We start from the raw sequence: 25,990 nt of genomic DNA on the forward strand, positions 1-25,990 counted from the left end.
AGCACCAGTGTCTATTCATTTCAAAGAGTATTCAAAATATATTACCACTTATTTATTTGGTTTTTGTGTATATCCGTCCTGTACCCAAAAAGGAACTGCAATAATCTTGAAACAGACATTTAATTCAACACTCAGCTTAACAAACGATATTTACAAAATGGCAATTCATTGCATTTAATTCAACAACATCACATCAGCTTTGAACCAGCATATAAGTTATTATAGTTATGTCATTATGGCTGTAATGATAACGGGATCATCCGCATTAATGTGTGTCCCTGTCCCGTATCAGAGGCGTGCCTTGGTGTTTGTGGCGTATGAGAAACACTGAAGAGAAGTGATAGTTTTTATCATGTCTTTTTCCTGGGCGAGTCAGAGTACGGCACATTTTCCAGCAGGAGACTCTCGCGGGGACGCAACACTGCAACATACAAGCAACCAGCATTAGCCTGAGGAAGTTAACATTTGAATGTCAAAATTAGGATGCATCTTGCAAAACTCAAGAGGTTTAGTCAGATTTCAACCTCAAATTAATTCAAACTTTTATCACTCCAAAGTAAAAAAAAAAAAAAAATCAGATTTATGATCTAATATAACATACATCAACTTACGAAAAACGTATACGATTGAAATGATAAGGTATGTTATTTGTTGTACTGTCTGAATACATGGTGATTTAAAATCACTTCTTTAATACGGTAATAATCAGAAAAACTATTTTGGGAGGATATGGTTAGATTTCATTGAAATTCCACCATGCAAAAAATCCTGATTGGACAAAAACATGCTTGATTGTCTATTTATATGGGTTGAAATGTGACCGGAACGTGTTTTTGAGATTCCCACCCCTACTAATCACTCACAGACTCTGTTTTCTGCCACATGCTCAACCTGGATCACACTCTCCCGGAGGATGGTCTCAACTGACCGGGCCATTTTCAGCATCTGAGAAGAAAGAGCGCATTAAATATCAAACTGAGTGATTCTCCAGAGTCGGACTGAGTGACGGTTTAATATCTATCTATGAGATCAAATGTAAAAGAAACTTATTTTATTTACCAATGCAACATTTAGCATTTTTGTTTAGTAGGAAGTACTAGAATAACAAAAACTAACTACAAAGACCTAAAAATAATAATAATAAGAAAAACAACAAAATTACTAAAACTTTCAAATAAGATGAAATATAAAAGGAACAATAACACTTTACAATAAGGTTTAATTTGTCAACATTAGTTAACATGAACTAACAATGAAAAGTAGGCCATGATAACCTCAGCATTTACTAATACATGTTTAAAGATCAAATGTTGTGTGTCTGGTAATATTAGTCTTTCACTTCAACTTTTATTTATTTATATAGCACATTTAATAGCAACGTTGTTGCCCAAAGAGCTTCACAGTTAACTAGTCAATGCACTGTGAACTAACTTGAACACAGTTTAATAAAAGCTGTACAAATATTTTGCTCATTGTGACCCAAATAACATTTGTCTCTCGTGTGATTTATTTACCTCTTTAATATTTTCTTCTGATGCTTCATTCTTGTTCCTTTTGAATTCTTCATTGATTTTGAGCCTGGCAGCTTCAGGTCCACAGGGGGAAACCGTGTGTCAGACATTAGCGAACACACACCAATGCCACAGAAACACACTTTTATATCATATATACTGAAATACACATTCTGAATGATTTATTATTCAGAACGTAAAGATTGAAAAACAGTTAAAGACGGGGCAGGAATTACAATTAAACAAATAATAATAATAAAATGGATAAACATGAATAAAAGCTGTCAGTGTAACACGTTAGGCATGTAAAGCAGCATATGAGTTCTTGGTGTGTGTGTGTGTGTGTGTTCAGTGATACCAGTCAGAGCTCTGCCGTCATCTTTAAACACATCTCTTCTTGTTCTGTGCAGATCTTTGAACACCCGCAACACCTTTAAATAGACAGATCAATTTTTAAATTGTATCAATGTAATAACAGCAGCCCGTTTACTGAGTTTGCTAACAAACATAGCAGATACAATGTGTTAACTAAATACAAAAAATGATGTAATAAAGACACTATAGGAAAACAACTTATATATATTAAAGAATGTAAGAAAACATCAATATTGTAAATGTTTGTTGTTTCTCACCTTCAAGCGCGTCCCCATCATGCGCGAGTCTCGCTCGCTCTTCTGACGGTGTTCGTGCACAGCGCGTGCACAGCGCACCTGCTGGACCGGAGGACGCGCAAATCGACGGTTAGACGGTGTGTTTTTGATTAACGTATATTTGTTATAAATTAAGGTAAATTCTTATTTGAACATTTTTACAATAAAATGTTACTATGAGGGTTGAAGGAGATTAATATTATCATCAGCACCATATAGTTCATCTTCAGCTATCTGCGTTTTTTATTTATTGGTAATATTGAACCGAATTGTTTCTGCCTATTTTAAGATTAATCTTTTGATTATATAATTTCCCATAGACAAAACACTTCTACAATATTGTTAGTATATCTACATTCAAACTATTTTCTAGTGTCTGAACAAAGTCGTAAAGATCTGCAGAACATGAGCTTCGGCATTGGCCAAAATTTCATTTTTTTTAAGACCGCTAGTTAGTCTTCCTGTGGTCCACACAACACTGAACATACATTTCCATCATTATTATCTTAAATTTAAAAAAATACTCTAAACAACGAATCAGAGTCCAAAAACAACACACCACAGAAAGATTGTTTATGTATGATATTTATTGAATTGAACACAAAAGTACATGACAGAAAACACTAGCGGACAAGAGTGTTTATTCCCCAAAAACACAACAGATGTGTGTAGTCTTCCCCCACACGAGCCAGGGCTGAAACGAAGAGCAGAAGAGAGAAGTTAGCGCAGAAACACTCTCCTCACACTCACAGTCATGGAGAAGACCGAGATCGACCCTCATGCAAGAGTGGATCATCTTTCCCCTGAGTCGGGGTCCGATGGGTAGTGTGTTTAATCATTGGGCCAGGTCAAATCTTCAATCTCTGAATATAAAGAGCAATACAAAGTCAAATCAGTCGGCTGAACGGAATATTAAACTGTTATCTACCTTTTGCTTTCTCCTCGCGCAGGACACGAGCTCACATCTATCAGCGCACGTGGACAGAGGAACGCGATCTTTCTTCTTCTTCTTCTGTGTGTATTATTTCAGCGATTTCCTCTTCAGTGACGCGTTACTGCCGCCCGCGGTGGCGCTCGGTATTACTGACGCGAGCTTCATGAAGATCCGACTCCTTTATTCCGAATCAGTGATTCGGATCTTGTCTAAAAAGGTAACCAGGGTAAAACAGGAAAACATTTAATACATTTACACCGTGTGAGGCCACAAAAGGCGAATATAAAAATGCAGTCTTCATTGCTTTAGGATGAACAGAGCTTTGGATAGTTTACATATACTTGTCTAGGTCAATTTTAAATAAGGTTGTTGTTTTTCTAGCTTTCTTCGCCAAGTCACGTGATTTCAACAAATGAGGCTTTGAAACATCAAATCGTTGGAACCTTGTTTCGAAACATTTATGTATGTGTGTATGTATGTATGTATGTATTTTATTTTAAACCTAACTGTACCCTTATTCTGAATTGTATACTATTAAGCAGGACTTTTATTTATTTATTTCTGTAGTTGTTTTTCTCTTATTCTTGTTCTTTTTCTGTTTTGTTTTTGCGTGCATAATTGTATATTGTTAAACATTTGCATTTCAGCGTGTATAATGTATAATGTAATGATAATAAAGAAACATTCCATATTCTGATCCTTCGCTTTTATAGATGGCGTTGATTTGGTTAACCAACGAACGAGTTAATTAAGCGTGCCAGTTTTATAATGTAAGGACAAATTTAATACATTTATGCACATGTTTAATAAAAAAGAAGAATGACACTTGGCTAATTGACATAGTTTGCCATGTCCTGCCTAAATAACAACACACACAACAAGCACTACACATTGAAATAAAATAACACAAATTTGACAGAAACTTTATATTTATTGGTATTTAATTATTTGAAGAATACTTTTAACAGATTGCATTTTCATGAAAACTTGTAATTTGTCTGTACATTTGGGTAGAGTGTGAACGCCTGCGGCGTTTCGAGCGAATTGAGTTTTGCGAATCGATTTATTTCGTTTGAATCAGAGTTTTTAAAAGCTTCAATTGAATTATACCATAGATTCAAACCAGTGGAAAAAAAAGAAAGAAAGAAATATGTTTGTATCAGGAATGAATTTTATATCACTCAGTGCATCCTAAAACTTCCACAAGTTCCCCTGTGGTTGTTAATATGCCTATGCTGTGTTTTAATATGCATTAGACAAACCATGTGTAAGTTCATAAGTCGACAGCATTGCTGAGTATGTTCTGCTTAAAACTGCAGTGAACCAAAGACAGTCTCAAAAACACGCTTTGAAATCGCTGGTGTTTCTGACGTCACAAACTACCTTGTAACCAATTAGATCAACGTGTGATCGTCAACCAGTGGATCTCTGAGCTGAGTGAGTGAGTGAGTGGAGGCGGGGCTCATTTGCATATTAATAGAATACTAAATATAGAATATTAAGTATACTAAATGAGGCAAGGGTGATACAATCAAGAGATAAATTCAAACTATTTTAAGGCATGCAATCATTTAAAAAAAAAAAAAAAAAAAAAAGCTTAAATATGTAATTTTGGTGATCAAAGATGACTTGTGCTGCGTCCCAATTCGCATACTATCTGTCCTAAATAGTATTCGAAAATAGAATTAGTACGTCCCAAATCGTAGTATGTTGAAATGAGTGTTCCAAAGAGACCCGGATGGTCTACTATATCCGGTCAGAATCCGAAGTGCAGATCGATGCGCACTCTTAACGGCTGATATTGCCCACAACCCATCGCGCGTTGGACGAGGATTCGATTAGAACTACAAACACGAGTAAAAAGTGTTTAGAAACTACAGACATGGAGGACGCGCGAGTCCGGCGGTTATGTAGAGAGGTTTAGATAAAGGGGTTTGAGAGTGATTAATTATCAGTATCTAACCTGACGAAAATGTATTTATTCAATGTTGTCCACATTATATTGCATCTGCAGCAGCATTGTGATCTTTTGCAAAGATACGTTTAGCCATTAACTTTGAAATGCATTATTATATTCAAATTCCAAACACATGAGGAGAGTCTCGGCATGAAAGACCCACGACAGATGAACGTGCGACAACATTTCTCTCCGAAATAGTAAGAAGTTATATTAGATTGAATGGAGGATTTTAACTGACGAAATGATTGACAGGGCAGTGCACGCGACAGATCTGTCCGTTAAAGATGACGAAGTAGTATGTCCCAAAGCTTGCCTACTCTTTTGATACACACTCAAAAGTATGTACTTTTTCTTCACAAAAAGAGTACATACTTTTAGGGCGTAGTATAAGTAGGCGAATTGGGACGCAAACGATTACTTTTAATTTGAAAAGAGGCGACGCGTTCCGGAAGTGCACGTCGCAGTTTCGAGTCAGCTGACGAGTGCAGTTCCGGTTCTGCGCGGTGGGGGTCAGCTGACAGATGTTCGCTGCCTCAGTGAAATAAAAACACCTGCGCGATCATCAGAGATCAGCAGCAGCAGCGGCGCGATGAGTGCTGGCACCCCGCGATCCCTGGCCTCGTCCGGGCAGAAGAACATCCAGGACATCCGCCACCCGCTGTGCGCCGCCGAGGAGAGCGCGTCGAGCCGCGGCGCAGATGCGCTGATCCACCCCGGCAGCGGTGGTGCTCCTGCTGGAGGAGGAGAGAAGGTGAGATCCGTCGCAAACACACACCGCTGTCTGCGGGACACACTCCCCTGTCTGCGGGACACACTGCTGGAGCCCACAGCCGATCCCTGGGCTGGCGGGAGTCGTGTCTGAGACGCTGGACAGTTAAACGGCGGCATTATGTGTCTGGAAGCCAAGTAACGTTAACGTTTATCCAGCCTCAAACTGTAAACAGTGGAATTCCATCCATTTTCACCATGGTAATACCCCGCTTTTAGTCAATGCTGCCATGGTAATATCTAATAGACATCTTCAGTGTAAAAACAAATAGTCTTCGAAGTACAGTAGAGTAAATAAAACACAGTGTACGTTTTACCAGAAAATACTTTATTTCATGTTTAATTTACAGTCTTCCTTGCCATTTCTTTGTAAGTGTTTTTAAAATTTGCTTGTAATTTCTGAATGAAGATTATTTTAAAGTAAATCCAATAAAGTAAATGTTGTATAACCTATGCAGCGTGATATTATTAATATGTTTTTCTATGTACTGTAGTGCTATCTTGGCTTTTGACCATGCACCCATAACAGGATTTGTTTTTACCATTTTAATGTCATGGTTTATTGGTCTTGTACCATGGTGGACATGTACTATGTTTCATTTAAATGCCATGACTTATGAATATGGTGTTTATTCAGTATGGTACTGTGGATTGATAATGATATACCACGGTTGATGTATACCATCACAGTATTTTTTTGTGGGTTGAATGGAGTGCATTTTTTTTTCTCTTCGTTTTTACTCATAAGAGGGTTTGATGAACGAGTATGAAATTAAATGCATGTGATCTCCAAGCTTTCAGTTATGATGTGGGTTGTGCATGCAGACAATTAGATATTTATTTTTGTCCAGAAAATTTAAATCACTAAATTTAGACCTAAAGGAAAAGGGAAGTTACGGTGAAAATTGAAGAACGAAGGATTTGTATATGAATATATCATGTGATGGAGCATTGCTATATGAATTATAATAACAGTAGTATTAAAGTGTGTGTGTTTGTGTGTGTGTGTGCGCAGTGGAAGCTGTAGATGTGTATCATGCCTGTGTTCCTGTACAATAGAGTTGTGTAGAGCGAGGCTGAGACGCTCTCCGACTCCTTTGTTTATTGTGTTTTTCACAGACATTCATTTGCACTGTGGCTTCCCTGTTTAGTGGATATTTTATTTTAGTGGAAATGCTGGGAATTGTTGTTTAGTTCATATTAATAATATATTCTATATAATTTTAGCCTTTTACTTGTATCTATACATGAGTATTAAAGATGTCTGGAATAAGATTGGAAGCTTATTCAGCTTATTTAGATTCAGCACTGCTATATTTGTAACTACTGCTCAAATTTGGTGTGTCTTTGCGGATTAGTGTTAATAAGCAGAAACTCACGTTTGTGATTCTGACAGTGTAAATATTTTGGGAAAACTGGATTTTTAAAAAATATATTTATGGTAAATTTGTATTCGAGCCGCACGATCCTGGGTAAATTGAGAAGATTACGATTTCCCCACGATTCTGAACAAAGTAAACAAAATAAAAATATGTAATTTACTTGATGTTCCGACAAATGTTATTTGCTGCAGTCTATTTAAAAATTTGTTTTAATTAATTTAAATGAATAATTAAAATGACTGAATGTATCAGCGTTGTTGAATGAATATCTTGAGTGAATAAGTCAACGACTCACTCAGAGACTTTACTTGTTTCATTGCTTCTGTAGACATCAGTGTTTTATCCGAACTATAACCTTTTATCCCAGTTCTTCTGTAATAATCTGAGTTATTGTTAGACAGAAACAACGATACTGTTGTGTGGTTGAAGAGACTGTTTGTGAAGCGGTTTCATACCAACACATGAGAACTGCTCTCTCTGGCTCAGAACGCACTCGTACTCGTCAAACGTAATAGACAAAGTCGAATCGTTGTCATTTAGTGGGTGTTTGAATTGAGTTCTCGATCTTTTAGCGATTAATCGTGCAGCTGTAGTGTAAATGTAATGTTAGGACGGCACACCAGTTCCTCTGTCATGTTGGGGTAATGCATATTTTCCTGGTAAAAACATGTAAATAATTAACTCAATGTTTTGTGATATATGCCTTATCTTATCCAGTTTCCTTGAACAGTTTTAGATATTTTCAGTTTTTTCTGAAATGGCAATCATTTTATGGTGATACATCTAAACAAGTAGGTCCAAATCAGTAGAAAAGCTCGAATCTGTTGCACACTTGGCTGCAGTTTACATTTTCTGAGTAGTATTTATTCCCTTGTGTGTTTTTCACAACTTCTGTTTTGCAAATGCTTCACGAAAACGACTTTCCCAGTGACTAGTCTCTTTAAGTCAATCATAAGTATTTTATTTGACAATGCAAATAACAAAAGTCTTTAAAACACGCTCTGTGTAGTTTGTGATGCTTTTTTGTGACTGACCCTTTTATGAATGAATTTCCTGTTATAATTCATTGTGTTGCTATTGAAACTCCCATGCATATGGTTGCATAAGAAAACATTGAGTTATGGCTATTCAGGTTTGTGACGGCCATGAAAGTTCGCAGGTTTCCTAGCTGAATAAGTTGTGCTTGTGTAATGTTTCTCTAAAGCTATTGGTGGATCTCATGTGATTGACAGGTTATTGCCCCGCCCTCATCATCAGAGAAGAGAAAGAGCTTCAAGCTAGTTATTCTGGTTTAGATTATGATTATGAATTTACCACCACATGAATTTACAATAATGATGTGCACAGATAAATCATTTATAACACATACTGCAACATTTTATAACAAAAACAAGAATTATCCATTTTGTTTCATGTTGATTTTAAAGTAAATGCTACTTGTTTCAGTGCGGCTGAAGTGTCCGGACACTTTTTGGGGCCACTGTATGACTGGTTTGCAGTCATTGGTCAGTCATTGAAACTGTCTGTTTACACTGTGTGTGACTCCAGACCGTAAGTTCATGAACTTTGACAAATCTTCTAATTTGTTATTTTCTGTAGACTGTGAAGAAAGGGAACAAAGCAGAAGTACACCTTCAGTCTTGAGTGATGAATAGTTTTCTTCTGGCTTTAGGTCTAAGATCACCACAGTCTCACGGTTCATAATTAGTTTAGTAGCACATTCCCCAACTCTTCTTGAGTTTTGACAACTGCTGCTTGATCCTCAACCATGTCTGCTCCTTCTGAATGCAAACACTGTCAGAAAGATCAAAAACGAATGCTGAATGGGAATAAAGCTGAGAGGCGTGTTGTACGGGGTGTGAGTTGATGTGAATGTTAGGGTGAGAGAGGGCTGTGCACTACCCCTCGTCTGTCAGCTCAGCAGAAGGAAGGCCAGAACTTGTGTTCGAGCTCAACAGTGGGCATGTGATCAGGAAAAGCTGTCACCGTTTCCTAAAGGCTGGATCTGAAAATAGGATGTTCGTTCGCTCTATGTAATTCCAACATTTTGCTGCGAGTTTTTATGTTGTGAATTCCTTTTTTTCCCTTTAAAAATAAAAAGTAAAATGAGAAATATATACAATTCAGTTCAAAAGTCTGCACCCATTTGATCAAAAATACAACAAAAACAGTAATATGAAATATTATTACAATTTAAACTGTTTTTTTTTGTTTATTGAAAATATCGTTAAGTCATTTTAAAGCATATCTCAGTTTTGTGCGCTATGGATGTGAGTGATTTATCATGTAGTGTGACGTGCATAAGACCAAACCCAGGATGATGTTCAGTGCCACAGTCTTCAGTGTAGTTAAGCGGTCTGTACAGTGTTTCCTCTAGGATTTTTTCCAGCCGTGGTGGCAGGCCCATTTCGCCAGGGGGAGGGGGCGTGGCCCATGAGTGATGTTCCCATTCGCCACGCCCCCTTATCCCAGGTGTTTAAACCTCCCCTAAGCATTATAACATGAAAGGCGCCAATAAGAGCGGCAAAGCGATTATGCGCATCCCGTGCGCAGAGTGATGCACTTGAAACAACGTGAAGTCACAGCGTGCAGCGCTTCGCATTGAAAAGTTCAAAGCACAAAGCGAAGAGATTATATCTATCTATGCTTAATGTATTATATCTATGCAACAGTTTATTGAGCCTTTTCTTTTAACAGTTTTAAATTTCAGTTAACTTACAGTGCGCATGAAGAACAATTCATAGTGCTCTCTACTCTAGTGCTGTAGTAACAGACACCCGGGAGAAAGGAATATGATTTAGAAAGCGCTATAAACTCCAGCAAGATAAAGTAATTTTATGCAAACCATAGATCTTTATCTACAAATAAAGTATAATAATGGGAACATTGATCTTGAAGAGTGTCGTCGTGTTACTGTCGTAACCGAACGTGACGTGCTGTTTGAATTAGGGGTGTAACGATACACAAACCTGACGGTTCGGTTCGTCCCACGGTTTTGAGGTCTCGGTTCGGTTCGGTTCGGTTCATTTCGGTGGGGTGGGGGGGTTTAGAAAGCTAAAATTGCTTTTATTTTTTATTAAACAGTGCTTTAATGAACAAATTGTGTCCTTGTCTTTAAATTAATTCAATTACAAGTAAACGTTTCTCAAGGATAACAAAATTATCTGCTAATGCTGTAAACTACAGCCCTTACTTGCACATTACTATAACATTAAAGCTTAACAACAGAGCCTAGACTTTTAGCCTAAATTATATAATAATAATCAACACTCAAATAACAAATTGTATGAAAACATGTAAACTGCACATGAGGCAATTTTTGCATTAACATGTTTTTACTCTAATTTGTTATTGTTATATAATAATTTACACAGTTGCTGTTATTTTCATGACAACTATTTTAAACATACATTAAATAATCAAGATATCATAAACAGGTTAAGTAAAATATAATATATAGGCTAATATATAGCATTTATTTAGTGAAAGAGTTAGCAAACCAGCGAGCTGTGGATACTGAATGACTTGCCTGAGGTAAATATAAAGCTATGTGAAAAACTAAGCGTGTTATTGACGTATTTCCGCAGTTGAAACACTGATTGAGTGTTTACACGAGTTATGATGCCTTTCAGTAAGTATACTGTATCTTTCAACATACCTTCGGGTGTCCATTCATGTTTATTCTGTAACTGAGGAAGAGATGATCGCGCTCCGCGCTGCCGCATGCATACAGTGATATCCGTCACGCCACATCTAAGAGCGCCAAAACGGCATTTATTGTTTGCATTTCGTGATCAAATAGACATAATTTGAAAGATTACACCTTGCTTATTATCAAAAGTAACAAAACACTGAGCTTATTGCGATTATATGTGGTTAATGGTGGTTAGGCAACAGCCCTGTATTCGTTGTGTACACATAACACATGAGGTGCAATGAGCCGGGGCTGGGCGGGGCAGCAGGGGGCGGGGCGTGTTCGGTTCGCCATGAGAGTATCGCGATACGTATCGTGGGTGGTGTATCGCGGTTTTTCGGTTCGGTTCAAATATCGTTACACCCCTAGTTTGAATGCTGAATGGAGAATGACTGAGGAGAGATGAGTTTCCATTAACTTTAACTTAACGACTTAAATGTACATTTTTACCTCACATTATGCTATTGAATGACTTTAGAAGTCTTGGAATATAGTGCGAAAACTTTATGGTGCTTTACAATGTTTTGTATGCCTTTAGTGGGGCTTAACAATAACGCATACAATATCGGACCGAGAAGCTGCAGCCGTGGCGGGATGATTTTAGGTGTGGCGGCCCGCCACGGCAGAATGAATGTAGCGGAAACACTGCTGTATCATGTGACTGGAGAGCTGAATTACTGAAGGCTCCAACAACATGTTTGAAATTGATAATAGCTTACTTGCTGAATACTATGCATTATATAATGCATACTGCCTACTATTGATTTTAAATATATTTTAAAGTGAAATAGTAACCATTATTCCAAGATGAGCATCAGATAGATCTGCTGCGCTGCTGTTGAGCAAGTACAGGACCTGCTACTGCCAATATATACGGCGATACACTGCTGTGAGCAAGACATGCTGCTTCTGCTGCACAAATAGCAATCACCCGTAGCCGATCCCCCGTAGCCGATCCCCCGTAGCCGGTCACCCGTAGCAGGTCACCCGTAGCCGATCCCCCGTAGCCTATCCCCCGTAGCCTATCCCCCGTAGCAGGTCACCCCGTAGCCTATCCCCCGTAGCAGGTCACCCGTAGCCGGTCACCCGTAGCCGGTCACCCGTAGCCGGTCACCCGTAGCCGGTCACCCGTAGCCGATCCCCCGTAGCCGGTCACCCGTAGCCGATCCCCCGTAGCCGGTCACCCGTAGCCGGTCACCCGTAGCCGGTCCCCCGTAGCCGATCCACCGTAGCCGATCCCCCGTAGCAGGTCACCCGTAGCCGGTCACCCGTAGCCGGTCACCCGTAGCCGATCCCCCGTAGCCGATCCCCCGTAGCCGGTCACCCGTAGCCGGTCACCCGTAGCCGATCCCCCGTAGCCGATCCCCCGTAGCCGGTCACCCGTAGCCGGTCACCCGTAGCCGGTCACCCGTAGCCGGTCACCCGTAGCCGGTCACCCGTAGCAGATCCCCCGTAGCCGATCCCCGTAGCCGATCCCCCGTAGCAGGTCACCCGTAGCAGATCCCCCGTAGCCGATCCCCGTAGCCGATCCCCCGTAGCAGGTCACCCGTAGCAGGTCACCCGTAGCAGATCCCCCGTAGCCGATCCCCGTAGCCGATCCCCGTAGCCGGTCACCCGTAGCAGATCCCCCGTAGCCGATCCCCGTAGCCGATCCCCCGTAGCAGGTCACCCGTAGCAGATCCCCCGTAGCCGATCCCCCGTAGCCGGTCACCCGTAGCAGATCCCCCGTAGCCGATCCCCGTAGCCGATCCCCCGTAGCAGGTCACCCGTAGCAGATCCCCCGTAGCCGATCCCCGTAGCCGATCCCCCGTAGCAGGTCACCCGTAGCAGGTCACCCGTAGCAGATCCCCCGTAGCCGATCCCCGTAGCCGATCCCCGTAGCCGGTCACCCGTAGCAGATCCCCCGTAGCCGATCCCCGTAGCCGATCCCCCGTAGCAGGTCACCCGTAGCAGATCCCCCGTAGCCGATCCCCCGTAGCCGGTCACCCGTAGCCGGTCACCCGTAGCCGGTCACCCGTAGCCGGTCACCCGTAGCAGATCCCCCGTAGCCGATCCACCGTAGCCGATCCCCCGTAGCAGGTCACCCGTAGCCGGTCACCCGTAGCTGGTCACCCGTAGCCGATCCCCCGTAGCCGATCCCCCGTAGCCGGTCACCCGTAGCCGGTCACCCGTAGCCGATCCCCCGTAGCCGATCCCCCGTAGCCGATCCCCCGTAGCCGATCCCCCGTAGCCGGTCACCCGTAGCCGGTCACCCGTAGCCGATCCCCCGTAGCAGGTCACCCGTAGCAGGTCACCCGTAGCAGGTCACCCGTAGCAGGTCACCCGTAGCAGGTCACCCGTAGCCAATCACCCGTAGCAGGTCACCCATAGCCGATCTATACAGGTGGAGCTGGGGAAGGAGGAGGGCTTTAGACAAACTCTGAAAGCGTGCTGCAAACTGCTATAGCAGTGAATGGTAACCAGCCATTTAAGTGTTGAGCAGCGAGCTCATTGGCTGCAGATGCGACATGAACCAATCAGCTGTGCCAAGTAGTTAACGCTGTAAATTTCATTCGCTTTCGTTAAGGACCCGTCAGCCTGCGCCATCTATTGTTTCATGACTGAACTAGGCATTTATTCTGTCTTTGGGCAAAATGTTTTGTTGCAGCTGAATACCATGAACAAAAATCAGCAGCCTTAAAAAAACCACAGCAAAAACAACTGGACTAACTAATATAATTTTCAAACATTATAAAAATACGAGTAAACGGTAATAAAATAAGAACAAATAAACCAATCAGCAGTAGCACTTATAAATACAACTGAACAAAGTTCAGTTACAGAAATTGCAGTTAAATGTAAAATAACACAGCATGGTTTTCTTTTTATAAATAAAATATAGATGAATCCTTATTATATTTACAAAAGTTATTCAGTCAAGATCAGTGAGCGATTTTCTGTTGTTGATGTTATTATAGAGATGGCATCAGGTTTATTAGGCTGCTGTCACTTTAAGAGCAAATGCACTCATCCAACATACTGTTACACATGCTTTTTATTTCTCAACTGTTTACACTCACTTAAGACCAAACCGACTGTTTACACAAGGATATTTTGACTTTTTGTGTGTGTATTTGTGTGTTCAAGTGCAAGAAGATGTGAAAGAGAACTCAGTCAAGTATCGAGCACTATATACATATATATATATATATATATATATATATATATATATGAGTCGGTGCTCTGCGCTTTGGATGTGAGAGCCAAGAACACAGAATTGAGTTTTCTTCTTGCACTTGAAAATGGTTTGAAATCACCAGTGTTTTCTGTTTGGAGAGATTCACTCCCTCTGGCATGGACTTTGTGCTTTGTAACTTTTCAGATTGTTTATACACAAACAGCTAAATTACACACTGATGGAAACGTAAAAACAAGAGTAAGAGGCATGAATTGTTCATTTGCATTATTTTAACGATAAATCAATATTTATTTATAATTCTTTTTCTTTTAGTAAATGTACCAAATTAGTGTGTTAAATAAATAGCCCTAAAAATATCTTTCCTTTTGGTAATCCAATGAAATTATCATGATATTATGTCATCTGGGGGTATGATGGTAGTATTTTAGTATGCTAGGCATTGACTGTTTGTACACAGTTTTAGGCTTAATGCGACCGTGTTACAGCACTGAATTATGTCTTATTTCAGAGCTTCACACACGTCATGCTGCTTGTATTACTGTGATCTTAAATTATCAAATGCATGGTTTCTGCACTGTTACATATCACACGTAACGTAAGTGACCTTTTCTATTGCTGTTGTTTCAGAATAGGAAATTGTAAATAATATTTAAGTTGGTTATTTATTTTTTTAAGAATATGGTATTTCTATAACTGCAGATGTGGCACTGAGGGGTTATTGTGTAAGTCCTGGTTGAGTCTACCGTTTATTGGATTTGCCAACAAGATCTGTTTGAATGAACTTTTCTTTGTTTTAATTCGTAGGGTTTTTTTTAGTTCTGTGTGTACATTTCTTCACCTTTACATTTCAAATATAAGATATCAGTTTTGTTCCACTAAGTCAGTCAGTGTTCGTATATCCCCGCCCCCAGGACCTGAGCCTGCCCAATGGGACTCCAGTAGACACATCAAGCCCCGCCTCCTCCTCATCTCTGCTGAACCGACTGCAGCTCGACGACGATCTGGACGGAGAAACGCGAGACCTGTTTGTGACTGTAGACGATCCTAAGAAACACGTGTCTACGATGGAGACATACATCACCTACAGAGTCTGCACAAAGGTCAGAGGGCAAAGCTCTTTCTTGACTTTATTAACAACCAAATGCTGTTTTGATTCGTGCAGTTATTTCAAACTTAAAAGTGCATGAAGGATAAGCCTCTCCAGACAGATTTCATTGGTTGATGTGGCTTCGTGGTTAATCTGAATTGTTTCCTAATCTATCAGATTGCCCCAGTTTGACACTATCTGTAAATCTCTGCATTAAAGTGTCTGCTTAAGTAGTTGTTTAACTCTTGTGGCGGCTGTTTGCACACTCGTTCTGCTTCCACTGTGACCTGAAACATGCTCACTGTGGCTCTTTCTGGAGCTCCGAGTCATATAGAGGTGCTAATGAAAGACCCCAGTGACCTCAGTCCTGTCAGCCCTTTATGAACTCATTGCTGTTTTTTTTTTTTGTGGATTGTAAAACAGTCATATATATATATATATATATATATATATATATATATATATAATTTGTTATGTACTATTATAGCATTTAATTATATTTAAATTAGCTTTTATTTTAATATTTAATTTTAAGTGGAGTTAATTTAGTATTTCAACTTAATTTAAAAAATGAAAAAATATGGAAGCTCAAAAGTGTGAGAATCCTGTATGAGACACAACATATTTGATAAATACAGTAAATAAAATATTGTAAAATATTTTTATAATTTAAAATAGCTGTGTTCTATGTAAATATATAGGCCAGTAAAGTGTAATGTATTCCTGTGATCAAAGCTGAGTTTTCAGCATCATTACTCCAGTCTTCAGTGTCACATGATCCTTCAGAAATCACTCTAATATGATGATTTGATGCTCAAGAAACATTTCTTATTATCAATATTGAAAACTGTTGTGCTTTTTTAAATTTGTGTGAAAACTATTTTGTTCAGGATTCTTTGAATATAAATGTCAAAAGAACAGCATTTATCTGAAATAGAAATCTGTTGTAACATTATTGATGACTTTACTGTCACTTTTGATCAATTTAATGTGTCCTTGCTGAATACAAGTGTTAATTGCTTTAAAAAAAAAGTTGTTATTGACTTTTTTTTTTTTTCTCCGTGACCTGCAGACCACCAGGACAGAGTTTGACCTGCCTGAGTACTCGGTAAGGCGACGCTACCAGGACTTCGACTGGCTGAGGAACAAACTAGAGGAAAGCCAACCCACCCACCTTATTCCAGTAGGTAGAGGAAACCCCTCCACAGCTCCACTCGCAGACCAGTTCCTTTCAAGCATTTGTGCATTGCATAACTAGTTATTTAATGTTGCAGGGATTGTTCTTGACTAAAACCGGTTATTTCAAACCAATGTGATCGACTACATTTGTTGTTGTTTCTCCTTTCTGCTATCGTTTAGCCCTTGCCTGAGAAGTTTGTAATGAAGGGAGTGGTGGACCGTTTTTCAGAGGAGTTTGTGGATACCAGAAAAAAGGCACTAGACAAGTTCCTCAAGCGCGTAGCAGACCATCCGGTGCTCTCCTTCAACGAACACTTCAATGCATTTCTCTCAGCAAAGGTGAGTGCGTTAAAGTCGGCATGGAAAGTGTTTTCTAAATGCATGTTTTTGATTTGTTATTTGAACGATTCCTAGAATCAAAATATCATACCTGGATCTTCCAGTAAATTGACAGTCTTGTCTCTGGTGATGTATACTGAACTCCTCCAATCATTTAGTCTGCTTAAACTCTGCCCCTCGCATTTATTTGCTATCTTTACTTACAATCCGTTTCACTCAGATGTATGTCACAATACAGAGGAAAAGACCTGTCGCTGCTTCCGTTTAATCGAGACTTTAATATTCTTTTTTTGTTGGTTTTCTCAATACTTTTGTGAACTCAGTGCCCTGAGTCCAAACTGACTATATCATTAATTTAAGGAATAATTTGTTAATCAAATTTAGAAACATAACCTAAGTGTACAGGAATTGTAAATGGTTTGTATGGTTTCTCACAGTGTCCTTTGCTGGCGTTGAGATGGATTACTAATGCTGGAAACCCTAATAGCCGTTTATGAGCGAATCCAGATGTGGTGTTGAGAGTGGCCCAACAACATTGAGCTCTTGAAATTTGTTTATAGTATATTACAAAATGGAGAGTTGCATGTTTCAGAAACTCAGTGGGATTTCATTGGGCTTGGCATCCATTTTTGTTTTGTTAGCCATTTGACAGAATTGATGTACTGTATGCTTGACTTTTCAGGACTTGAATAAGCGTCAAGGCCTGGCTCTGCTGACTAAAATGGGGGAATCTGTGAAGTATGTGACGGGTGGTTATAAACTGAGAGGGCGGCCAATTGAGTTTTCCGCCATGGGCGACTATCTGGACATGTTCACACAGAAGCTGGGCACCATTGACAGGATAGCACAGAGAATCATCAAAGAGCAATCAGGTAAAGATCGTCCCTCTCGGCCTATTAAAGAGAAATTCCATCCATCCTAGGCTAGCATTGCATATACAAGTCCTTTAAACCCGATCATATACACTACTTTTCAAAAGTCTCTTTACTTGAAAGAAATTGATAAAAATGACCGTAAATACTAGGGGTGTAACGGTACATGTATTCGTATTGGACCGTTTTGGTTCGAGGCTTCCCGTTCGGTACGCATACAAACCGAACGATTCCTTGGACCATTTTTCCTACTGACAAAATTCGCGCTGGCGCGATCACCACAACGTTGCGCAGCATCAAATGGCAAGCGTAATGAAAGCGGAACGAAACTGCGCTACTCATTATGTGCTTCACGGATAGTTTATCAGTTCGGACCAGCGACATCTGTGCAGCGCGAGCCGATCTCGATCAAGCGACACTGTCACTACACAGCGCTAAGAGATCCAGTAAAGAAAACATTTGAGTTCGCCACTGAAGTAATAACATCGCTGCGAGATCTACTGAGAAGCATTCACATTTCTCCGTTATTAATATTAACCGTAGATCTCTATTAGATCAAACAGCGCTGACGTGGACACCAGGAGAAACATTGTGCCGTGAATGAACTAGTAATACTTTACGTCCACAGACCAGCAACATTCACCATGGATTTAATATAGTAACACTAACTGTAACCAGTTTGGCTGGAATAGTGAAATGCTTTCAAGTACTTCACACATCTTTTTCCAGCACTTCAAAACTCAAATATTATATAAATAAATATATGAAGAGTTCAGATGCAAAAGCCTCTAAGTGCCATTTGAAATTTTCTTCTAGAATGATCATTTTTATGAAGCTTGTATATATAAGTTCAGTAATTTCACTCAAATGACAATTAATAGGTAATCTTCATTGCCATTTAAGTGAAATTACTGAACTTAAATATACAAGCTTGATAAAAATGATCATTCTAGAAGAAAATTTCAAATGGCTTTTGCATCTGAACTCTACATATATTTAAATGTTATTTTTAATGTGATGACCAAAACATTATTTGTTCATCCTTCAAAGATGACACCCATTTATAAACCTGGAAATTTCTCTGGCATTTCTTACTTTTTGCTGTATCGAAAACGTACCGAACCGTGACTTTAAAACCGAGGTACGTACCGAACCGTGATTTTTGTGTACCGTTACACCCCTAGTAAATACCGGTACACATAATGTTACAAAAGATTTATATTTCAAATAAATGCTGTTCTATGCTTTCTATTCCTCTACTCAAAGGAACTCTGTACTAGGACTAGCCTTCAGCAAACACTGAACCAGACTGTTTAAATGTTGAGAAAGCTGTCGGATCCGCGGCGGCCAATCAGCTTGTGCCATGCAGTAATGATGTGATTGCTTGCCGATTGCATGTAAATGACCTATCAGCTTGCTAGAGTTTCATGACTAAACTATTAGGGGTTAAATGGATCGTTTAACAGTTCGGCACGCATGTTATTCGCAGATCAATTTTAAGTTTAACCCATAGACTGTAAAAAAATATGGACGTAGTGTCCGTGATGTCACCCGTAGGTTTCTAAAGAGCGTTTTTGAAGCCTAAAGTGGGCGGGGCCGGCCGTCGCCATCTTGGCAGCGCATCACCTTTCGTCACTACCATAAAATAAAATGGGCAAAGAGGCGTGACGTGGGTGGAGCTGAGGTGCTAATGCTATATGCTACTGGCCTCGCGCTAAAGTGACAGGCAGCTGATTGAAGAATTAAAACCAACAGTTAAAGTTCATGTTTTTGCCCTTCGAAATATTATAGTTAAAAGACGTAACTAAAAGTGATACTGTGTATCGTGATGTATTATTATTCAGCTATAAAAATGTATTATCATGCAGTAACTTACAATATTGCTCTGAGCTTGTGTGTGTGACAGTGATTCATGCGCATACATGTCAGTCGAGTCAGCATGGCATCGCACGTCAAGTCTGTAAAGCTTTATTCAGTCCATTTTAAAATCTGATTTTGGCCGCCTCTCAATTTCTCAAATGGGTTAAACCAAAGATATTAGCTAAGAAGTTCAAGTAAATGCACTAGAAATCCGCGCTCATTCAAGGGTGTGCATCTATTGCATGGACGGAGAGAAAGCACTGACACCGGCAGGATTTCATCTGATGGTACTTTTTATTTAACACTAAAAAGTTAAATAAGCATATCTGTTCCGTGAGAGCAACAGTAGCGGATAACGAGTGTGGTCTCTATATCTACAGACATTTTTAAATCTAAACTCCAAAAAGCAACGAAATTGTCAGACATCCATTAGCGTTAGTGCACGCGAGGAAAACAACTGGAAATACAGCGCTGGTTGTTCTCTCCATACTCGACAACGGCGGAATCCAACGGCGTGGGCGAAGGTATAATGCGTGTATTAAATTGTATGAAATAATCCAGAAAAAAGCACAAACACGGCAGAGATGGCAAGTACAGCAGCTGCTGAGAGCTGAGGGAGACGTTAACAGACAGCAGACAAACGGCCGCAATCCCCCTGTCACTCAAGTGGCCACACCCTTAATTATTCAGGCTTAATATAATTTAAACGGATGAGTTGTAAAAAAATTCACCCCCCTCACAGTTGTCATGAAGGGCAAAATAAGCTATAAAGACCAGAACCACTTTTTGCTCCAGGCTGTAAACATGTTTTTTTTCTGCTGTAAAGTTGGGCATTTTAACATGGGGGAGATGCAGATTTGACTCACTTCTGCAGCCTGCCTCAAGCGGTCAGTAGATGAATTGCAGTTTAATTCACTTCCGCGTTGGTTTCAAGAGAGAGACAGGGAGGTTGCCGCTTGGTTTAACCACAATAGGTGAAAGGTCATCATTTGCACGTGTTTTGTCTTGCTAGTTTACTCATTCAATAGATTTTAAAACCATTTCAGCGCTGGAAGAGGCAAAGGAGAATTCAATTCGGGGCTCACGCACTGTTATCTGTGTGCACAGCCGCACACGCCAGAGAGAGGGGTGTTTCAGATACCGTGCGGACTCTGAATCCGAATTTATGGACACTTTACAAAAATACTTGCAGGGACGGATATTTTTACAATTTTGGTTAACGCAGTCGGTTATGTCTCAAGTGAGGGAGTTGAGAAAGAAATCAGATGTGCATCATCATATTGATCTGTGCGTTAGGTCTTAAAATGACAGTAGACTATACCTTCTGTTGTCTGTCATTAATGTTAATCAAACCACAAAACACAGCTTTAACAAAGATTAACATATATTACATTTTATACAGTGAACACAAGTGTTATTTACAAAAACGCAATTTGATCCGAACCTTGAGTTTTGTGGTCCGTTGAGCCACTATAAACACATGCATACATACGTGCATACATACATACAGTCGTGGTCAAAATTACTGGCACCCTTATTGAACAAAGAAGCCTGTAAAAATACATTTGCATTGTCAATCCTTCTCTCCAGATGCTTCAGATTCCCAGCTCCCTGTTGGTGCTTCTCTTCAGTTCACCGCTCTTATTCCCTACAGGGTTCAGTCAGGGTCTGGGATGGTCATGGCCGACGCTTCATTTTGTGCTCAGTTACCCAAGATTTAGTGTTGTTTTTGATGTTTGTTTTGGATCCTTGTCCTGATGAAGGATCAAACCATGGCCTGTTTTAAGATTTCTAGCAGAGGCCGTCAGGTTTTGATTTTTCTCTTTTGGTGTTTGCTAGAATCCATGATGCCAGGTATCTGAACTTGATGTCTAGGACCTCCAGCAAAAAATAGCCCTCAACATTAAAGATCCAGCAGTGTATTTAACTGTGGGCATGGGGTACTTTTAATCCCTTTCTGTCTAGTGGGTTTGCTGCCAAAAAGCTATTTTCCCTTTTTAAATTTTTTTTTTTAAGTTTTATCTGACCACAGAATCCAGTCCCGTTTGAAGTTCTGACACCTGAATATGCTGGAGATTGTTTTCGGATGAGAGAGAGGAGGATTTTTCTTGAAACCCTCCCAAACATGTGATGTAGTTTTTTTGTTTTTTGTTTTTTATATTTTTCTGACCCCAAGACTCAACTAATCTCTGCAATTCTCCATCTGTGAGCCTTGGAGAGTCTTTGGCCACACAAACTTTCCTCCTCGCCGTGCATTAAGACAATAAGACACGTCCTCTTCCAGGCAGATTCGTAACATCTTTAGTTGGAACTTAGTTATTGTCCTGATGATGGAAATGGGGATTTTCAATGCTTTAGCTGTTTTCTTACATCCACTTTCTATTTTGTGAAGCTCAACAATCTTTTGCTGCACATCAGAACTATATTCTGTGGTTTTATTCATTGTGATGGATGATTCTGGGAATTTGGCCTTTGTTTTGTCATATTTATACTCCTGTGAAACAAGAAGTCATAGCTGGACAATTTAATGTTCCTGGTCACTCTGGTGTGCTAAAAAAAGATATATGTATTATGTATATATTTATGGGAATATACTTCAGAGATATTTCACTCTTAAGAATTTCTAGCGGTGCCAGTAATTGTTGCCAACGTGTTTTGGTGAAAAACATTTATTTCATAATGTGGACCCCCCCCTAGATTGTTTTACTTCAATGAAAGGTTAGATTAAACAATGCACATTAATTTTTACAGCCATCTTTAATCATATTTACCAAGAGTGCCAATAATTCTGACCATGACGTGCCAAACACTGCAATAAGACACAGGTGTTAGTCGTGCTGCACTTGACCCATTTACTCGTCTCCTGCCTCGCTCTCCCGTTGCCGGCTCCGCTGAAGCACGCTTCCCCGCCACAATGCCTTTTTTAATTCATATTGTGAATATTTTATTCATGCGTATTGTTTTGCGACGTTAGCTGTCTTTTGTAAATTGCAATCTATCAGACTTGTAAGGTTCAGTTAGGATGAAGGCAGTTGTCTTTGTGGGAAATAGACAGCAAGGCAAGTTTTGAAGCAGAGCCCATAAGTGGACTTTGGCAACTGTAACTGTAAATGTAAAAACAAGCTTTTTCCTTGTTTGTGCTCAGAGTTCTTGATGGAGTTGAGAGAGTACGGGCCTGTGTACTCGTCCTGGTCGTCGCTCGAGGAAGAGCTGCATGATCCTCTGGAGGGGGTGTCGGGGTGCGTGTCGAACTGCTCCAGCGCTCTGGACGAACTCACAGAGGACATGAGTGAGGAGTTTCTCCCAGTGCTTAGAGAATACGTCCTATACATCGAATCTATGAAGGTGAGCGGCTTTCAGCTGAGCTTTTCACTTTTATTCCCACTTTGGATGTGAATTAACTGGTTTAAGTGGCCAGTAGAGAAAACAATTTATACCATTTGGAAAAATACCATGTGTCTATGACTTTTTGCAAAGGGAATGTAATGGTTTGGAATTATTTCTGGAATTATGTTCTCCCAAAACTAAGCCAATGTTTAGTTATTGTGTGTTAAACGCTGAACGCAGCATGGTTTCTTATAACACTGTTTTTTCTTCACTCTATTCCCTATTTCCTTTTCCCCATAAGAATATATCTTGAATTATGTAAAATAGCTTTTTTTCTTGTTTTAAACAAATCTAACTAATTTAGTCAGGTTTTCCAATAGGGTAAGACATTTTTTTTCTCTAAACCACTCTTAATGAATTGTCCAGGTTTACTTTTTGAATATGAACACTACCGTTCAAAAGTTTGAGGTCAGTAAGTATTAAGAAATTAATACTTTTATACAAGGAGGCATTCAATTGAGCAAAAGTGACAGTAAAGACATTTACAATGTTGCAAAAGATTTAAATTTCAAATAGATGCTGTTTGTTCATCAACGAAGCTACAGAAATATGAATCAGCACAACTGTTTTCAACATTGATGATAAACAGAAATGATTCTTGAGCATCAATCATATTTAGAGTGATTTCTGAAGGATCATGTGACACTGAAGACTGGAGTAATGATGCTGAAAATTCAGCTTTGATCACAGGAATGAATTACATTTTAAAATATATTCACGTAGAACCAGCTATTTTAAATTGTAGTAATATTTCACAATAATGCTGTAATATAATGCTACAATATCAAATAAATGCAGATGGTGAGCGGAAGAGACTTTAATTTTTTTTTTTTTTAAATCTAATTGACCCCAAACTTTAAAATTTAAAACCCCAAATTCTAGTGTATGCATTTTGTTTTAATTACTGCTTAGATATTTTTACTGAAAAAAAAAAAAAATCAGTTTTTGCTGTTTAGTGCATCATTTTGAGGAAATATTGTTATGCAACTCAACAGACAAAGTAATTTCCTCTCTGTCTTGACACATCTACACAATCAGCAAATATTGCGAGACGAGTGGCCACTGTGCTGAGATGGGGCTTTATATTTCCTTCTTGAAAACTGCTCTAAAATTATTGACAGGACTTCAGTTCATAAACACGGAAATTTGTTTGGTTTATATGCGTTCTTAATTGTGCTTTATTTTCAAAGACTATATAATTATATATTAAGGAAACTGAATGATGGTTCTGTAATTTACTGCTTTGCTACTGACTAGATGCTTTTAAGCATTTCGTTTTAACATTTCTTCTCTCCAAAGTGTCACTGCAGGACATTTCCAGAGAGACATCCAAGAATACTAGCAGAAAAACAAGAAGCGTTTTAATAGCCTCCATATTTGTGTCATGGCTCCAGTGTAGAGAATATAGTGAACACATTTCAATAACCGGTCATGCTGAAAAAGTGAAATTGGAGAATGTAAACTGTAATTGCTGGCAAATGTTTGTAACTGTAAAACCTCTTATCGTTCGTTAGAATGTGCTTAAAAAGAGAGATCAAGTCCAGGCAGAATACGAAACAAAGTTGGAGGCAGTCGTGTTCAGGGAGGACAAAAAGACACCGGTGAGTTGCATTTGTTTTACTAACTCTGATCTGAATTGATTTGCAAGGCTTTCAGAGGCTGAGACACACCGAGCCGACGCTGTTGAATCGGCGTCAGGTCCGTCGGTGAGAGAGATCGGATTGTAATATCTGAAATCGAAATATCTGATTGTATGTTCAGTTTAGCGAGCGGGAATACAAGCAAGTGATGAAAGTGAGCAAAGAAGGCAAGACTGCACTGACAGAAGGCTGTTCTAATTTTACGCCATCTTACCTGAGCTTTCCAATGCGTAAATATTTTCATTACAACATGGGCGGCCTGGAATGAAGAATGGGATCAGCATGACTAGGGGTTCAAGTCAAGTCAAGTCAAGTCATCTTCATTTATATAGCGCTTTTAACAATGAATTGTTTCAAAGCAGCTTTACAGAGATAAACATATAATTTAAGGTAACAGATTGTTTTGGCGTTATAGCGGTTCTTGAATAATGTTACTTCCAGCTAAAGTTAACTTTGATTGATTCACCTCCGTCGAAATGATCAGACTTTAAACACAAACCTGTGATTAACGCTGACGACGTTCACATGCTCATTCAGAATTCTATAGTTATGTGCTTTTTAAAATATGTGCGCAGGTTTGTAATTCATACAACCCAGCCTAAACAAACTACTTTTCTTGCCTATACATTTTGATACAGAATTTTGTTTTATTTTATCACTTCGGGGTACGCGAGCCGGAATTCACAGCGCTTTATCTGTAGAGTGGGAAAGGGATCCTCCATAGGGAGAGGATAGTGGACACTTCAGCACTGCATTGTCATCGGGTCCAGGCGAATCTCCTTCGTCAGATCTGGACACGGCCTGGATCCGGCAGGCTGCGGGAAAACCTCGGGATAAACAAAGACACTAATATCACTAAGCGTTCAAGCGTGATGGATTTTCAAAGATCAAGATTCTGCCCTAAAATGATCAGCCAGACCAACCTGTAACGCCGGTTTCACACTGCACGCGTTAGCAGAGCGTAAGCAGCGCAGGAGCAGTGCGTGCGGTGAGCGGAAGCAGGACACGCGCGTTTTGCTTTCATAATGGCAGCTTTTGACGCGCGTGGCGTGTTTACAGACAAAGTACTCTATAATGGGTAAGTTGGCATTGCTTTATTTAGTTTTCAAATACATTTAAGAGAAAAGACTTATCAAGAAGCTTATTTCATCAATTAATAGGCTATATTATATAACTTTTGGTTCATCTTTGTTTTTGTTGACTTTGTTTTCTGTTTAAATTGATGGAGGTCATTTGATTGATGATATATATTGTGCTTTAAACAGTCAATGCGCTTTTGGGTCAAACTGCTGTGTATTTTGGCTATGATCAATGCAGTGTCACTTTAATTCAGTGTAAGCCGCGCGGCAAACATAGACAGGACGCAGAAACTATCGCGGCGCTCCCGCGCCGCCTCTGCGTGCGGTGTGAATGCTCTAATCTGTTAACATGGGTGCTGAAAAAAATACGCGCTGCTTACGCTCTGCTAACGCGTGCAGTGTGAAACTGGCGTAAGTCGTAGAGACTTGAAACTTTGAGGGATGGTGGTACCCACCCTGTCTACAACGTC

General features: G+C 39.7%; 2 protein-coding genes across 2 annotated transcripts in view; one reads left to right on the forward strand and one right to left on the reverse strand.

Moving 5' to 3' along the window:
- Positions 1-101: 101 nt before the first annotated feature.
- On the reverse strand, positions 102-2,235 carry lyrm7 (LYR motif containing 7). The gene is made up of 5 exons (XM_056235844.1): positions 2,144-2,235; positions 1,870-1,942; positions 1,515-1,585; positions 864-945; positions 102-421 (listed from the first exon to the last, which is right to left on the reverse strand). Exons 1-5 carry the CDS (start codon positions 2,162-2,164, stop codon positions 351-353), a joined length of 318 nt encoding a protein of 105 aa, XP_056091819.1. The 5' UTR covers positions 2,165-2,235; the 3' UTR covers positions 102-350.
- A 3,297-nt stretch (positions 2,236-5,532) lies between these two features.
- Positions 5,533-25,990, forward strand: part of snx30 (sorting nexin family member 30) — a 34,765-nt gene continuing 14,307 nt past the window's right edge. Inside the window, exons 1-7 of the mRNA XM_056235845.1 lie at positions 5,533-5,806; positions 14,989-15,177; positions 16,237-16,347; positions 16,524-16,682; positions 17,365-17,554; positions 22,560-22,759; positions 24,316-24,402. Coding sequence (XP_056091820.1) covers positions 5,645-5,806; positions 14,989-15,177; positions 16,237-16,347; positions 16,524-16,682; positions 17,365-17,554; positions 22,560-22,759; positions 24,316-24,402 — 1,098 coding nt within the window. The 5' untranslated portion in view covers positions 5,533-5,644. The remainder of the gene's footprint in view (positions 5,807-14,988; positions 15,178-16,236; positions 16,348-16,523; positions 16,683-17,364; positions 17,555-22,559; positions 22,760-24,315; positions 24,403-25,990) is intronic.

This window comes from Rhinichthys klamathensis, unplaced genomic scaffold, assembly GCF_029890125.1.
Source record: "Rhinichthys klamathensis goyatoka isolate OS25496 unplaced genomic scaffold, OSU_Roscu_1.1 h1tg000431l_1, whole genome shotgun sequence".
Taxonomy (NCBI): Eukaryota; Metazoa; Chordata; class Actinopteri; order Cypriniformes; family Leuciscidae; genus Rhinichthys; species Rhinichthys klamathensis.